The 17,702-nt window shown below is 34.5% G+C and overlaps 1 protein-coding gene across 3 annotated transcripts in view; it reads left to right on the top strand.

Annotated features, from left to right (window-relative positions):
• LOC125055180 overlaps nt 1-17,702 on the top strand; it is a 33,810-nt gene that overhangs the window by 10,649 nt on the left and 5,459 nt on the right. The window contains exons 1-5 of one of the 3 annotated variants that reach the window (XM_047657479.1): nt 1,632-2,148; nt 5,476-5,531; nt 16,315-16,452; nt 16,882-16,992; nt 17,399-17,511. In XM_047657479.1, coding sequence (XP_047513435.1) covers nt 2,127-2,148; nt 5,476-5,531; nt 16,315-16,452; nt 16,882-16,992; nt 17,399-17,511 — 440 coding nt within the window. In that variant the 5' untranslated portion in view covers nt 1,632-2,126. Of the gene's footprint in view, nt 1-1,631; nt 2,149-5,475; nt 5,532-16,314; nt 16,453-16,881; nt 16,993-17,398; nt 17,512-17,702 lie in introns of those variants that run through there. The other 2 variants (XM_047657477.1, XM_047657478.1) reach the window with 2 other exon arrangements.

Here is a 17,702-nt window from a genome sequence, read left to right on the forward strand (position 1 = left end):
GCTGAAGATGTGGCAAGAAAAGTTATCTTTGACCAACTCAAAATTCGTAAGAGATTCTTATCGACACCACAGAAGTGTTCTTGCTTTGGTCATAATCGCATGGACATTTTTGTCGTTGAAAAGGTGCCTGGCCATCCCTGGCTCGCTGGGTCAGAGACTGTGCACCGGATATTCACTTTTAACGGTCCATCGGATAAATTACCCATAGTTTCTGTTTACTATAGTTTAAGAGGATTTCTACACGTGTTTCCATCTGTTGTATATTTATTAATCATGTCCGCTCATGAATCATAACAGTTCTCGGGTACCCTTGAGGATACAGCACACGCATATATGCATGCTCAAGTACGATTGTATTATTTCAATTGAAAGTGTAAAATCATTTATTTATTTGAGGGAAATCTACATGTAGTATAATTGAACATATAACATCAAACACATTGTTATTCAGCTTTACACAATATTATACTTGGTGATATATATACATTATACTACATACATATATATAACATAATAAAGAGGTAATAAGTACTTATGCCAAACCTGGACAAAAGCAAGTTTTTTACACATATATTATATTGTTTCTTTTTGTAATTAATGAGTACAGAACATTGCAAACAATTCAGTGTCGTTTTGTAGTATTAGTGTAGCTGGTCAGGCGCACGAGTCCATAATGTCATAATTTGTGTCATTATTAAATCTCTAAGGCAGTAATCAATTCGACTTAGGGTCCTTCAAGAAAAGAGCGTACCAATTCTTAAAAGGCCGGCAACGCAATCTCTCTGGCATTAAGTGTCCATGGGCGGAAGTATCATTAACCATCAGGTGAGCCTCCTGCCCGTTTTCCCCCTGTTCTATTAAAAAAAGTAATCTCAAAAATCAGATATTTATAAATTAAAATAACCTGTTAAGGTTGCCACAAAGTAATATATAATAATATTATGTAAAGATTCTATTTGTTGTAAGATAGCATGCACTTGATTTATCATCGCTGATTCATAATAATGGATTCGAACATATTACAGACATACGATCTTTGGCAGAATAATATAAGGTTTTATATAAATTCTTAGGATTACTATAAATGAAGAAGAAAATCCCAGCAGCTTAAGGGCGCCCTCTTAAGCCGCCACTCTTAAGCCCTAGTTCCTGTCAAATACCAATAGAATGTTCGTAATGCTTACACGGTAGGAAAATCAGCACGAGATAGAGTCGAAGTTGACGTGTCAGGCACAGAAGGCTGGTTTTAATGAGAGAATCTCTGCTCAATCTAAAATAAATGATTTGAGAACTGGCAGTAAATGTAAAATTGGAAGCATTTAATTTTAAATTTCTTTTTTGATGTTCATAAGTGTACATTGTGTTACCTACATGAATAAATGATTTTGATTTGATAATGTTTCCTTAAATCCAGTCATCCGACAACCACAGAGAACTGCACTGCTGTGGAACTAAATATATTTCGCAGACAGTCCCATTTCCCTGTCCGTACTATGATTATACATTTTCATAATATTAGTGCAGATACGTGAACACAGTGGAAAGTGCACCTGAGATTCATCGGATCCCATTGCACGGGCAGCAACCCCTGTCTAGACTCACGGGAACAGCTGATCTTTGTTTTGATCAGTCGTGTGTGGCGCGTCACGGGGTGAAGACGTGCTGTTTCAAAATTCGGATTTAAAATATAAGTTTTCAGTGTATTAAAATAGATTTTAGGATATTCCATTTGAATTGGTTTAATTAAAACCTAACTGGACTTACTTTGACTAATAATAAACAATTACCTTTTATGCCAAAAGTTAGATATTTCATTAATAATCAAGGTAAACTTAGCGACCCATTTTTTATGGAATGGAGATAATTTCGCGTTTCCCAGGTCTTTTCATCAATTAATTATTCATTAAAGCTTTAATTAAAGCATTTTAAAGCTTTTCATATCTGTATGACCTATAAAATTGTTGGAATCAATTGGTTGTTGATTTATTTCTAGAATTCTTCCAAGCAACGTTATCAAAAAAGCTCTAATATGTTCTATTTTAATACTTATGTATGAAGTGCCTTAAATATATATATAAAGTATATATATGATTGATTTTTAATAGTATCAAGATAATGATAAAGTGATGTTTTGTTTGTTTGGTCGGAGTAAGTATATTGATATGTTTAGTATTGAGTAAAATAAAAGAAATCAGTGGCGCTACAACCTTTTTAGGTCTTGGCCTCAGATATCTGTATCTGTTTCATGATCATTTGTCAATCTAATAGGCAAGTAGGTGATCAGCCCCCTGTGCATGACACACGCCGTTTAATTTTTGCGTCTAAGGGTCGACCAAACAAGAGTAAATCTTAATCTTAGAATAAATCGTCAGTTAATCGAGAGTAAATCAATTTTACGTTTTACCAACTACAAATTCTAAGAATAGTGGGCTTATTCGGGAATTGCTACTATACCGCCGTTTCGCACGGAATAACAGCTATTCCTAGAATAATTTAATGGCGTCAGTCAGTCCAATCAGCTGATTTCTGTCATTTCACAAATATGTATTCTGTGTTTTAATTTCAAGTCAACGCAACGCACTAAATTAATAGTCTAGCATTGTATAATGAAACGTTTAAACAATTTATTATTTATTTATTTGTTTTTAGATTTTTTATTTTCTATAATATTAGAATAAAATTCAACTGGGCTCAACAGAAGTTCCTTTTTAGACGAAAGCCTCAAACAAACAAGAAATAAAAACTTTTTGTTGTCGTTTGACACCTGTTAAAAGCTACTTTTTCACACTATAATACGGCAAAATCGAGTTGACATGATGTATGCTCTTACACTGTCCCGTTGTAGAACAACATTTATTTGCCGAGTTTTATTTTCGTTCACCATTGGGCGTGTTTGGCCGAAGTAAGTACTTACTAAACTTAGTAAGCCAGTAAGCATAAAAAAATTAAAGTCTTACAAGCTGACTGTAGCGCTTTTCGGCCAGGACAGACTTACTGGCTTATTAACATAACACAAAACACCGGTTTATGTCATATCATATATCGGTTTATATCATAAATTCTATGATAATTGATACGTAATTACACACACCAGTTTTTAACTGTCAACTTATTTTTACGTCTAAAATCATTATATTGAGTGCATGTGTATCTGAACAATGACAGGTCTGTTCCTGTCCGTTTTGTTTACATCAACAATAAGCAAAATGGCGTCGTATATTAAGCCATACTTACTGCGTTAGCACTTATTTTGTGTCCCAGCCGAAAATTTTGTAAGCATAGTAAGTGACTTACTAAATTTAGTAAGTACTTACTTCGGCCAAACACGCCCATTCTCTTGCTATTCGCGTATTGTTATTCCTAGCACAATTATAAAGGGTTTTTCAACAAGAACTTTGTTTTCTAAAACAAAATAAAACAAAGAATTTAGAGGAAAATGAATAAATTTTTTATCGTATTACAAAGAGAAAAGTTTGGCAATTATGAATGAAAAATGATATCTGGCAAATGTCCACCACGACCACGCTGACAGATGTTGATTCTTTCATCAAAATTTTTAATCACTTTTTGGCAAAATGGAGGGTCTATTTCGTTAATGACATCACGGATTTTGAGTTTTAAGGCTGCAATCGATTCGATTGGCTCCGTATAGACTCTGTCTTTAACATAGCCCCACAAAAAATAATCCAGTGGTGTTAAATCACACGATCTGGCTGGCCACTTAACAGCTGAATTTCGCGAAATTATGCGCTCGGGAAATTTGGTTTGCAATAAATTGATCGTTTCATTGGCTGTGTGACTTCTCAATTAATTGCTTTAGGATTTTCAGAAGCCCAAATGCGACAATTTTGCTTGTTGACGTACCCTGACAAATGAAAATGGGCTTCGTCTGAAAAAATGATTTTTTCAGAAAAACCAGCAGGTTGTTCCTGAATGAACTGAGCGAATCTGCGGCGATTTGAATGGTCGATCAGCTTTAATTCCTGCACCAGTTGAATCTTGTAAGGCTTCAAAGCCAAATCCTTTCGCAAAATTCGCCATGTTGTGCTTTTGGATAACCCCAATTGTTGAGAACGTCGTGAAATTGACAAATTTTGATCTTCTTCAACACTGTGGCTCACGGCGGCGATGTTTTCTGTTGAACGACCCGGTCGAACACGTGTTGGTGTTGGCACATTTTGTACCGAGCCTGTCGACTCAAATTTCGCGACCAAATTCTTAACAGCGGTCTCAGAAGGACGATTATGCTGGCCGAAAATATCACGAATTTTACGAAATGTAACTTTAACAGAACCACCATTTTTATAGTGGATTTGAATTATTTTAATGCGATTTTCGAGTGAAATTGAATTCATTGTAATAATTGCCAAAGCACCTGCTACGAATACCGCCAAAAACTAAATGTCAAAACTATCACGTTCTCGGTGTTGCCACAATTGAAAAACAAACTTCTTGTTGAAATACCCTATACTATCGATTACGTGGACAAACGACTATGGATTTACTCGAGATTAAAATCATGGAATAGATTATTCTTGGTATAGTTACTCGGGTATAAATTGAAGTTTGGTCGAATCGACCCTAAGGCAAGCCGGTTTCCTCACGATGTTTTATTTCACTGTTCGAGAGAGTGTTAATGCGCACATAGAAATAAAGTCCATTGGTGCACAGTCGGGGATCGAACCTACGACCTCAGGGATGAGAGTCATACGCTGAAGCTCTTTGTCACACTTTAGAGGGAATTAATTGCTCTTAATTTATCATCCGTTTTAGCTTGTTTAAATGACTTAAGATGGGATCTAAATAAACAACCCTTAAATTATAAAGGAATCAATTTAAATTCAATTCCTTTATATTTGTATAGGGGAAAAGTGAGAGCATAGGCGAGACTTCGTCTAGACCCGACCTAGGTCAACGTACAGACGACAAAGGGTTTCAGGGTTTACACGGATGAAATTCGTTATTCGTTACACCGTTTACCCTTAACTTAACGGATTTTACGATTTTCGATTAAAGGTTTAATTTTTTTTATTCTATTTTGAGCTTGTTATCATATTGCATATACTATTGTTAACACAAATGAAACGTATTGGGTCAAATATTTTTTTATTTATTTGATTAAGAATTCGGGGTAATTGATCCCCTTCCCTTCTATTATAAAACTCCAAACTTAAGAACAAAATTATTGAATATCGGTAAACTGATTTTCCGGTAATCACATAAGTTATACGGTAAAACTAGTTCAAACGTTCATTTGTAATGTCTCGTGGAACTGGTTTGGTATATATGAGATGTGAAAACAAAGTTTTAAATAATTAAGTACCCTCATCATCCCTTCTTCCTGTAATTTAACACTAGGCATTAAAGTCTAGACATGGTGTAAGGTCACTGAACTGGGACCCTTTTAAGGTTTGATTTGAGTAAAATCACGACCCAAAAGGCATGTATATTGAGTATTTTTTTCTTTTGTTTCAGGTGAGTGTACGAAGGTATTTCGAAATTGCGAAGATGATACAGAGAAGGAGATTGAGGTAATGTAAAATTGTATGTCTCCTATTCTGCCGTAATATCAAACGGTGTAGACATTACTGCGTTAGTGAATTTCGTAATTCGTAAGTTGCATTGGAAATGGATTTATGAGCTAAATAGTACGTTTCATTGCAAATACACGTTCCGTTAAAAAAAGTGACGCGTTACTTTCACTCGACCTCCTTTTACGACCGCTTTGAGTTTATGTAAGCCTGGTAGTTTTATTTATTATTTATATAATTAGCGGATTAATTATATAAATTAAGTTACATTTAAATAATTGTTTATAAATTTTCGTTTACTCACTCACTCGTTCCGAAATGAGACTCTTCCAGCGCCCCTGGTCCTGTGCCACCTCCGCCAATTGTAGGCTTTCAGCTGCGGCCCTCCTCCACTCTGGAGTTGGTAACCAGCCCATTACAGGCGAATACAAGGCTCTACGTTGGCTGGGGCACCTTGAGCGCCATGGGCCATTATCGGGCGGTGCCAGCCTAGTGCTCGGAGACCTGTAGGTCGGCCTAGGTACTGCTGGGTCGACTATTGATCGATCAATAGCTTGTTTGTAAATTCATAAAATTAAATGATCTTTTTACAGAAACTGTTATCCTTTTCGTTGGATTTGAAACAACTATTGAACAAATAAAATGGTAAATTGATAACTTAACGAATCCACAATAATTTCCACATTATATTTTTCATACCTTAATTTGACCATCACATAATGAAACAGATAAACAAAATATAAAAATGAAAAACAAGTCTTGTAAAAAATATTTGTTGTGTTAGTTGTCATATCTACCACAGATAATAGTTTCTGTGGTTTATCGCGGTTCGTTTCCGTATATAGTAATTACATTTAATAACAATATATTATTGTAAAAGAGTTTCCGTCAGACAAATGGACTTTGTTTTGGTTTGAATATCAAAATGAGATGTTTTGGGAAAATAATGAAATGATTATACACTCTCAATGTTTTCTATCGTATCGACTATAATAACTACGTTATCTCGCGAGATAAACTTTAAAATTAAGAAGCAAAATCGTGCCAAGGTTTATTTGGTCGCGCGTCAAGCGTGCCTAGACGACACGACGCCTTTGTATGAACGCTTTAGGAACTGTTTTAGGTCTGACCAGCTTCGGTAGATTTTAACCAAACGTATCTCAACCTAATATTAACCTCCAAAGGTGAATCCTCAAACTCGTCGTGAAATGTGCTCGACTCATATAAAAAGAAGAAGAATCTTTAAAGACTGCCCATAACAGAAAAATTAAACAAATGTCTTCTAGTTGAGCACTTTTTTCGAGATTACAAAAAACAAGTTGAGCATGAAGTACAGACCCGAGCGGTAACGTAAGTTCGGCTCTATACATCGAGAGCAAACAACGTCTATGGCTAGAGACCGCTAATAAAAAACCCGGTCAGCTATTTTCCTAACGTTTATTTATTTATTTTACCACATCATACATAATACTTTATTTACGGTATATTATGTAAATGTATGACAATTTAGATAAATATAGTATATACAAAAAATACCAGAAATTTTTGTTATGTAGGAAAAAAAATTACCACCAATACAGCGGATTATGTACGAAGAAAGCTCTTAACAATGCCTTCTTTAAAATTGATCAGCCCCGAATATATCCAGCTCCGGATATGTACGGTTTAATCCGAGTAGTGTCTGAACTCCTAGGTTGGTTTTTGCAGATGGAATTACTTTTATATACATTAGTCGCGCTTCTAAACAATACTGCTATGGCTATATTTATACAAACCACAACGGATTTCTAATGTAACATATCATGATTCTATTATATTATCCTGTAAAATAATAAAAAAGGCATCATCATTACAGGGCTTCCTTAAATTGCTGGAATCTACCGACACGAGCAAAACAATTCAAATCCTTCTAATGTCTGTATAGGCAATCTATTGTTAGGTACAATATAAATAGTTAAGTTTACCGGTAAGCCAAGTAGCGTGTTACAAATATAACCAGATTAGACTATAAAATTATTTAAAGCGCTTTCAGCTTTAAATAAATAGTCCGCTCGGCAACAGCGTATCTATGTCAGAAGGGCTCGTCTAGCGTAAAAGTGCATTCAACGTTCTATGTACATTTTATATGCAAATGATTTTGAATTTTAACGTCTATTAATAAGATTTAAAATCGATTGCGTAACGAATCACCTTGATATTTTTTTATATGGCAAGGTCGGTTGTAGTGCGATTGATTTGGAAGTTTATTTGAATGCAATAAAGTCTATTTTCAGCTGAGAGCGTTCTGGCACGAGGCATAAACGTACAATTATAAACCAATAGAGTAATGACGACATCTCTTCCACTGGGATAAGGACGGATATATCTATTATGAAATATACAGATATAAACATTTGCAGTTCAGGTAGCAATAGGCAAGTTGTTGGCAAAGCCAAAACAACTGTTTTGTTGGGCTGTTTTAATCGAACTAGGAACCTCCGGAGTACCAACTAAGCCAAAAAGCTGCGTCTAGTACATAACACATACATGCGGATTTGAGAGCATTTTCTTCGTTTGCCAATTGTTGTTTGAATTAAAATAAAACTGCCCGTGAGTCCTTGACTTATAAATATAATGTTAATTAAACAGAAGATATTTTAAATTCGGAAAACGTGTATAATTTGGTTGGTTGGTTATAAATTTAAATTCGTAACACAAAATAGAACGAATTATCAACTTCCTTGTGTTTCATATCGACCTGGTACTTTTGCGCGAAATAAGTTTAGATTCTATGTAAAGTTCGCAATTTCGAACACCTCACCGGTATAAAAAAATAAAAATAAAAAGCAGTTGTATAGTGCTTTTCATGAAAGAAGTCCCGCGGTGATTTTTGGAACTAAATTTGACAGGTCGGCAATGTTGTCATTCGTCGATGTTATCAAGTTCGTTTATTGTGGTAGATTTTTGTGAATTTTTAACTGGCTTAGTGCATTTTAAAGATTGATTACAATGCCAAAAGTTGTAAAAAGTTCGGCTCGAGAAATGATATTAAAGGTGAAAGAGTTCTGTGAAGCGGAACATAAGAATCAAGGTGTTTTAATACCACTAAACAATGTTCGGAAGAGAGTTGCCGCCATAACAGGTACTTTTTAGAGTTGCCATTTAATAATTTTTTGCTGTATTTATGGGACTTTTATGATATTAATTCGTTTTTGCGACAAAATTGAATAAATACATAACGTGATGAAACTAGGTAACTGAAATTAAAACATATATTACATATTACATAAGCATCATAAACTTAAAGTTACTATTATTTTTAATTGTTCATAATTTAATTGCAGGTGTGTCAGAGAAAACTGTAACAAGAATTACAAACGAAAGTATAATAGCGGCGTGTACTTCGAAAAAAATTGTAACCCAACAATTATGCAACAAAACTGAATAAAAAATTGTATTGCTTTTCTTTACCCTATTTTCTCATCTTTCCCCTGTAAGTAGTTGGTACACCGCTAATATAAGTAAATAAAAATATACTTTTTACATAACAGAAATATTGTTTCATCGAAGTATGCAGAAAATAATATTATATTTTGATAAATTACATCTGCTAAATGTAAATAAAATTGGCAAATTTTTTACTCATAAATGGCAACATTACGTTATGCGATTGCAGCGCCGCGTCTGGGGGACTTCTTTCATGAAAAGGACTATACAAATAATGTCTGTATTTGAAAATCCTTGTCACAGATTGTACAAAGAAATAATACAGACCAACTCTAAATAGTAAATCCTGACGTCATTTAATTATATTATGTACAAAACAGAACAAATGAGTTTGATAACATATAACATATTGCGAAATACAGTGCAGATTTTTTTCAAGGTTGAATTAATTATTTTAACTGGATTAGAAACAAATTGTATTGCGATAGGACCGAAAGGAACATTATTAAAAAAATATTGTCCGGATGTCATCTAGATAACATAAAGTGGTTTGAAATAATTCAGATTTCGAGACTCGAATCATTTGGGGCATCGAATGAGATAGCTAATAGAAGACCTAGGTGTGAAAGAGAGGTCTGTATGTGTTTGTCAACATTGTGCGCAATTTTAAATTTAGATTTCTCTTCCGCGTTTTTAATGAAGTGTTGCCACGTTTGTGGAATAATAATGTAGAATGATTTTGTATAAATAAAGTGTTATTTAAATTATTATATTAAAAACTTTAAGCATTTGAAATATTAACTAGAAATAAAGAAAAAAATATCTTAATAACCGGTTTTTGCCTTATATCTATAATGTAATAAATTGTGATTGTGAGCGATAAAAACTGCATGTTTATCAGCTATAAAGTTACTGATAAGTGATAACTGATAACATTTAATAGGTCATTTTTAAACGGTCAAGCGGGTGTCGGGGTTTTATAAGCCAACAGCTGATTATATATTATTATTATTTATTGCTTAGCGTCCTAGTATTTATTTATTAAAGTTCACCATATACATAATCTACAGTAGGTATGTGTTACAATTATTGTTACAAAAAATAAAAATAAAAACTTCCAATTTTAGATTTTACTAGAAATTTCTTGCTTGTATAGCAAAAACTACCAGCCAGGTTGATTGTAGGTAATTTTTTATTGAATCATACTAAATTTATCGCCTCCGTTCCTTAGTGGTTAATATATATTTTCTTCAGGCACAGGTTAAACCCTTAGTGGTGTTTTTGTTAGTTTATTTATCTGTTTAAGTAATAAAAACGTCTAGGTCCGCTTGCAATATTTGTTATAGTTGGCACAGGCTGAAAATATGTTTGAAACTGTGTCTCCCGTCCATAGCGAGCACTTAAGGATCTTGGGTAGGTCACTTTTAAATGTTGCCCCGGCGCGGGGATCTGTTATTTTTTTTTATTTATATGAAACCCATTTTTACTGAATTTTCACCCGTTGCCGGTCTTTGAGGGTGGAGTACACCCTAACTTTGAATAGTTGGAGGTGGTGTCAGAGAAGACCCCCACCGGGAGTCGATTACACAGTTCGCTAATCCGCAAAAGAAAATGCCTTGTGAAACGGACTATGGAAGACTTCCAGCCATCAAGGTGATGTTGATGAAATTTTGCATTGCAAGTTAATTTCCAACAATAAAAAAATAAAAAATCCTAAAACTGTGTCTTGTAGTGTCTTGCCTTATTATGGCCCCTCTAAGTTTCTTTAAATTATCCGTAACAGCGTTTATAATATAGAAATATATAAAATTCTCGTGTCCGAAACGGCTCGACCGATTCTTATGAATTATTTTATGCATACTCAGTAAGTCTGAGAATCGGCTATCTATCTTTCAAACCCCTAAGTGATAAGGGGTGCCTACCCCAAAACTTTTATTTTTTTATTTTTTAGACAATTTTTTTTGTTTTTATTTTTTTATGATACAGCCTACAAAATTACATACAACCCCTAATTTTCACTCCTCTTCGATCAACCCCTATTTTTTATTATTATAGATAGTAATCTCTATTGAACTAAAAAAATGTTTCCTAGAAATATTATACATGGCAAAACGGCGTTTGCCGGGTCAGCTAGTACTCGTAATATATAGAAATCAATTTCAATATCTTAATATCTATAAATTACGTGTCACGTTGTTTGTCCGCTATGGACTCCTAAACTACCTAACCGATATCAATCAAATTTGCACACCGTGTGTAGTTTGATCCAACTTAAAAGATAGAATAGCTTACATCTCAATTTATACCCGCAATATTATTTATTGCAAAATATTTGTTTATTATATTTTGATAGTCACAATTCTAACAGATGGCGCTGTGTTAAAAGTACCAACGTTTCACATAAGCTACAATTTAATAGCATAACCACCAAAAAAGCATGGTGGTCCCCATGACTGGTATTCTCCTACCGTTTCCCTTGAATAGTTTGATACTATGTAATATAACAAAAACCTTAGCCACAGCAACGCTTGGCCGGTCTGCTAGTAGTAATATTATAGAAATTAATTCACACGATTCCGGCATGTACTAAGTTCAAAAGTTAAATAAATAACATGTGACTTTCCTTATGTATCCAATTCTATTATCAGTTTCACGTTTGAAACAGCTGATTAGGAAAGTCATTTCCACAATAAGGCTTTCTTAAAAAGACGTTACAATTTCCGTTTTCCCTTTTAATAAATGGTTTTAATATTTGGAACGGTAATTTATTTATTTACACTTTGTTACCTTCTACAAATACATACATTTTATATGAATGTAGTTTTAAAAGCAGGTTACATAAGTTATTGGGCAACGGGCGGCCTTATCGCTAACAAGCGATTTCTTCCAGACAAACCTAATATGGAACAATAAACAACCTACATAGGGTAAAGTACAAGAAGTGCATAAATAATTAAAAAACAACTCATTATAACATATTATAAATAAAATAAAATAAAATCTAAAGAAAAAATAAAAAATAAACAAAAATGTAAAAGGTATTTTAGGTTCTAGATATGTCTTAGAGAGCTTTTTGGGCGTTGGCCTTAGATTTCTAGTAGTAAATATGTCTGACAGGCATCCATTTTTGGCTTCAAGGCATACTGGTTTCCTAGAGATATTTGCTTGTAAATGCATCATGAGCACACCCCACATTCAAACCCTCACTTTCATACCATCACACAACACAACCGAACTACATATTACTCAGTTAAAAGTATTTAATAATTTTTATTGAGTTTATTTAGCTATATCTTTAGTATAATTGGATTTTGTTATATATCATTTATGTTAGCTGTAGGAATACGAAATATATATTAAATATAGGAAAATATACAGGTGTATTTTAATTTTTAAAATGGTTTCATTTGATGGTGGTGTTGATGATAAAATTTACGATCTGTTTTATTTATAGAATTATCTAGATTTGAAACAAGAGCTCCACCTCTGTTATCTTTCGTTATCATTATACCTAGGTGAGTTATGTTAATTATAAAGTGTATTTATTATTAACGTTAAATCGAATTTTACTAAGTTAATAATTTATCAATAAAACTGGGATATTTATATAAACAAAGTGTTTGTTTATTTAAAATTAATTTTTTACAGGTTTTTGTTAGTAGATTTCTTTTGTTTATGTGTAAACATTAGACGGTTAATTTTTTATCAATATGACGTCAACAAAATCGTATTGGCGACCTCATTTTCGTGATTATGTTTACAACAAATAAAAACTAATTTAAGTTCGATTCCGTGTTTCGAGTTCTAAAGGCCGGCAACGCACTCGCGAGTCCGGACATTGAGAGTGTCCATGGGTATCAATTAACACCAGGTGAGCCTCCTGCCCGTTTGTCTATTGTTTAATAAAAGAATTAATCCCTAAATGTAAAATCTGAAATTTGTTTTATCTAACAAAATTATTTTTTGTATATGAATGCAGTTTACCTTATGTAATAGAATAAATTAACATTAAATGACATTGAGTGTTCAAAGTCCGCAGTTATAAAATCGTGTTTTAAATTAAATTATTGATAAATGATCAATAACGAATGGATTAGTGTGTAAATAATTAATTATATGTATTTATCACTATTGCATTCACGGTATATGTTTTTAAATATAAATAAAAAATACATCAGTGGAGCTACAACCTTTTTAGGCCTGGGCCTCAGATATCTGTATCTGTTTCATGATCATTTGTCAATTTAATAGGCAAGTAGGTGATCTGCTTCCTGTACCTCAGACACGCCGTCGACATTTTTGGGTCTAAGGCAAGCCGTTTCCTCACGATGTTTTCTTTCAACGTTCGAGCGAGTGTTAAATGCGCACATAGAAAAAAAGTCCATTGGTAGACAGCCAGCGATGGAACCTACCACCTCGGGCATGAGAGACGTAAGCTGAAACAGGCCAACACTGCTACCTTCGATTAAATAAGATCAGTAAAAGCTGTGTGTTTTAATACAAATTTTACGTATGTGTTAAGTTTACACACATAGATACGCTATAATTGTATAAGCTACATTGTATAAGCTATACATTTATAGTGCAAGAAAATTAGCTCTAGTTAGACGTAGTGTAGACAATTATTTAACACTTAAATGCGTAAATAGGAAGTTCAGTCGGGATCGAACCTTCGACCAGAGTCATGAGAGTAGCACATTGAAGCCACTAGGCAAAACTACACAGTTGTGTACATGTTCTTAAGTATGTCAAATGGTAGAGACTAGGTGCCCACGATATAGGGACTATATATGTATATATGCTGGTATGGAGACTAGGGCACTTTCTTATTTTACTGCAAAGGTTTTTAATTGTGTAATAAAGTTTTTCTATTTGAAGAAAAATGAATCTTAGAAGTTGTTTAGGGAACAACACCCTAATAATATATTTTTTTAAACAAGAGCCAGTTTAGTTATCGTTTGTGTGACGTGTGGATGCAGAGTAGTTTCGTAAGGTGACCTACATTCAAAGGTCAACTTTAATTCACATTCCAATTTTAAAATTACCTTGTAATTTGCCTTTCTTACGCCCTTATTTCCGTAGTATGCAGGTTCTATAATAAGCTACCCATGTTACCATGATGAAGAGTTTACAATTTTTTTCAGTACAAATGATTTTAAATTGGTCTAAGTCATAAGATTACTATTTGCAAGTTTATCATAATGAAATGTACAGTGTTCCGATATAAGAGAGTTTTGAGATAGGAAAATCCGAGCGAGCGATATTTTGCTTTGAGATGAGAGATAGATTTTAGATACGAGGAATTTCACACTACACTAATAGTTTATCCTCCGACTAGATCTCAGTCTGTTTGCTTGTTTCCCTCGTTTTCGAAGCATTTTTGATAAGTTGTGTTTGCGGCTTTTGTACATTACCAAAACAAATGAGTCCGAAAAAGATGATGTCTATTGAATTATAGCGTGAAATCCTTTTCTTATTCAAAAACACTTGAGGTGGTATTTTGGGTACTGGAACGGATTAATGGCATTTCAATTAATTTCAATGGGAAAATTACTCTGATACGAGCTAGGTTTAGAACGAATTAAACTCGTTTATCGAGGCACCACTGTTTCATTAAGTCTGTTGAAAACACAAAACTCTAGTAGTGACTTGGGAATTATCGTTTGTTATTATAATTCCAAAATTTGGGTTTACGGTAAGGAACAAACCGTTTCCTCTATCTGTGTCTGTTAGATGTATTTTTGAACACAAAGCACCTTTGTTCAAAGCTAGAGCGTGCCAATGTCGGGGTGTGGCTTGCAGCGCCCTTGACACACTTTCCATGCAACCCCTTTTCAGCGCTTTAAATAAATAGTTGTCTAGTTGTACGTGAAGTGCAAAGCGTCTACAGCGCAGACGGGAGTTAAAAGCGACCCAGATCTCGTAAGAAAGTAAAAATTGTGAGAGATGTTACGATCAGTAGGTTTTATTTGTGATTTCTAATTTAAGAAAAGATATTAGAAATTCCCTAATAAAGATTAGTAAAAAACGATTATCAAGCAAACTCTTTATCAATAATTATTTGAAAATGTCTCTACAAAGTGAAATGAATGACAGAAATTGCATTTTATTCAAAACAAAAGAAAATGTATTCCATTAGTAACAAAATGATATAACTTGTTAAAATGCCTGTTAAGAATCCTTTGTTTAATCTCTGGTTTTAACCTGCATGATGTAACAGTTAAATTTCCAGCACGGTAGTCAAAACCTAGTGAACTAGGTCACTGCAACGCTGTTCTATTTATAAAAGTAGGCCGCTAGCAACAGGGCGACGGAATTGGGTCACTTTTAATCTGTGGGAAAATTATGGTTTTTAATCTATGGCTAGATTCTCTACTTTAAATAGTAATGAGCAATGCGCTTCAGTTTGATTAGAAGCAAAAGTAATATCGAGTAAATAATAATCAATGTTTCATTTTGACGCAGACTAATTTGCGTGTACTTAATAAAATGAAAGCCTTTTTTTATTTTCATATCCTTAATTACCATTCAAATTTCGTTAGTATTTACTTATAGCTAAATGATAGCCCGGCTTGGGTCCATATCCACAGGCCCTCCTCCAACCCTTTCCAGATGTCCCTGTATGCCAATGGTGTTTCAATGTTTTCCTGATATTTCTATTAAGTCATCAGCCCATCTACTTTTTGCCCTGCCCACTCCCTTTTCCCGGATGGTCCCTTCCGTTGTGTTGTCTTTAATCTCCATGTGTGGTCCAGGTATCGTGTTAAATGACCAACCCTTTGCCATTTTAGTTTTTATGCTTGGGCATCGGCTGCTTTAGTTTTATTTTTCTTTAAACAATGTAAATTATAAGATACAAATCCTACTGTTGATTCTTAAAACTAGGCGGTCTTTTAAGAAATGTTTAAATAGCCATCATTTCTTCTTCGTAGTCTTCATTACGTACTTCAGAAGGTCATGCCTGTATTGAAAAGCCTTAATCGATACCTCCACTCAACTCCATTCTATCAGGGCAGTAGGGATTTTGAGATCCATAATTGTCTTAATTTGGTCAGACCAACGGGTAGGCGATCGACCCCGACTTCGACTCCTGCCGAAAAGACTATTCGGTGGCAATATGGCCAAAGTAGCTAAGCACCCGTTTGTAAAATATAATAGTTGACAGTCTTGTCGTCATCTTTAGTTGGTTGAGAATGGACTTATTCTTTCATATTCTGCTTCTTTTTGCAGTCTATGGTATACATGGTTGGCAAGAGTCAGATGTTACTTTTTTTCTAAAGTACATGTGTGAACTTTTCCCTGCTACACCTGTGACATATTTTTGCTTTAAATATTGATGAAATTTGTGACATTTCAGATGCACAGTAACGAGTCGGCGGTGGCGAGCGGCGCGGTGTTGTTGCACCAGTTGGGGCGGCTGATAGTGCGCTCCCGGAGCGGCAGTCCCACCACTCTCACCAGACGGCACAAGCTCAGTCCCTCCACTAGCAAACAGGTAAAACATTATTTCTTCATTATTCCTACTAAAATCGATTATAAACACGATTTCTTAAATTCGAGGTTTGGGACTCTGCAACAGCAATAAGCGGAAGCAATAGGACTACACTCCACTCAGTGCAAATGTCAAAATCATTTATTCATATCGGTAACACAATGTACACTTATGAACGTCAAAAAAGAAATATATATTAAATGCTTCTAATTTTACCTTTACTGCCAGTTCTCAAATCAAGACGTAGAACGTTAGAGAAGAACTGAGAATAAACTCTCCGCCACTCTTTTTCATAGCTAAGTTTTTTGTTTGACACAGTCTTTGTAAGTACCTGCAACCATTACACCATGTTCCACATGACTTGTGCTTGTGCTTCTCACCAAATCCTTCAGTACTTTTTCTTTTTAATAATATGTAATATATTATTCTCAGATAGTAACCCAGCCGAAAGCAGACACGAACGAGCCCCTACCGGGAATTGAGGCCCAGCTAGATGACCACGTCCACGCCCTGTGGAATGACCAGATACCGATATGCATTGACGTAAGTTATAGTGATTAATAGGTTAAACCTAATAACCGTCTATCAGAGATTTATCTTTTCTATTCTATCGACTCCCGGTGGGGATATTCCCTGGGAGATATGACCTCGAACTGTTAAAAAAAAACATACTCCTCCCTCAAAGGCCAGTAACTCACCGACTTAAATGGGCATGGGCTGCGACAACTGCCCTTTTTGGGCGTCCCTTAGGCTCGTTTCTATGCTATAAATAAATACAAAGTAATTCATATTTGCTATGATGCGGCTTTTTTATGGAATAATCTAAGTAATTGTAAGTGATAATTAATAGGTCACTTTGTGTCTACCCTGGGAGATGAGTGGAATTTTATATACACTGGTGGATTTTCAAAAAAACTTCTTTTCACAAACAATTTTCTCCAAATTTCAGGTCCTCTTAGCACCAGAATGCCAGGATTGCTACTCGTCCATGTGTCGGCCGGGAGACAAGCTGCGACAGCGGGGCCTGCTGCTCGAGAGATGGGCCGTAGCTATCACCAACAAGTAAACACAAACTCAAATCTTTATTGCATTCCCACACGTGATACGTTATAATTTATTCCAATAAGGACCTTGGTTAGACACAGCAATGTTGTGAGAGGGCATTTTTTATTATAATTCTATTCTTATACATGTTTATTCTTAAAAGATACATTATTTATTTGGTATATTTGCTTTGGCTTCACTTTGCGAAA

Source organism: Pieris napi, chromosome 13 (assembly GCF_905475465.1).
Source record: "Pieris napi chromosome 13, ilPieNapi1.2, whole genome shotgun sequence".
Lineage (NCBI taxonomy): Eukaryota > Metazoa > Arthropoda > Insecta > Lepidoptera > Pieridae > Pieris > Pieris napi.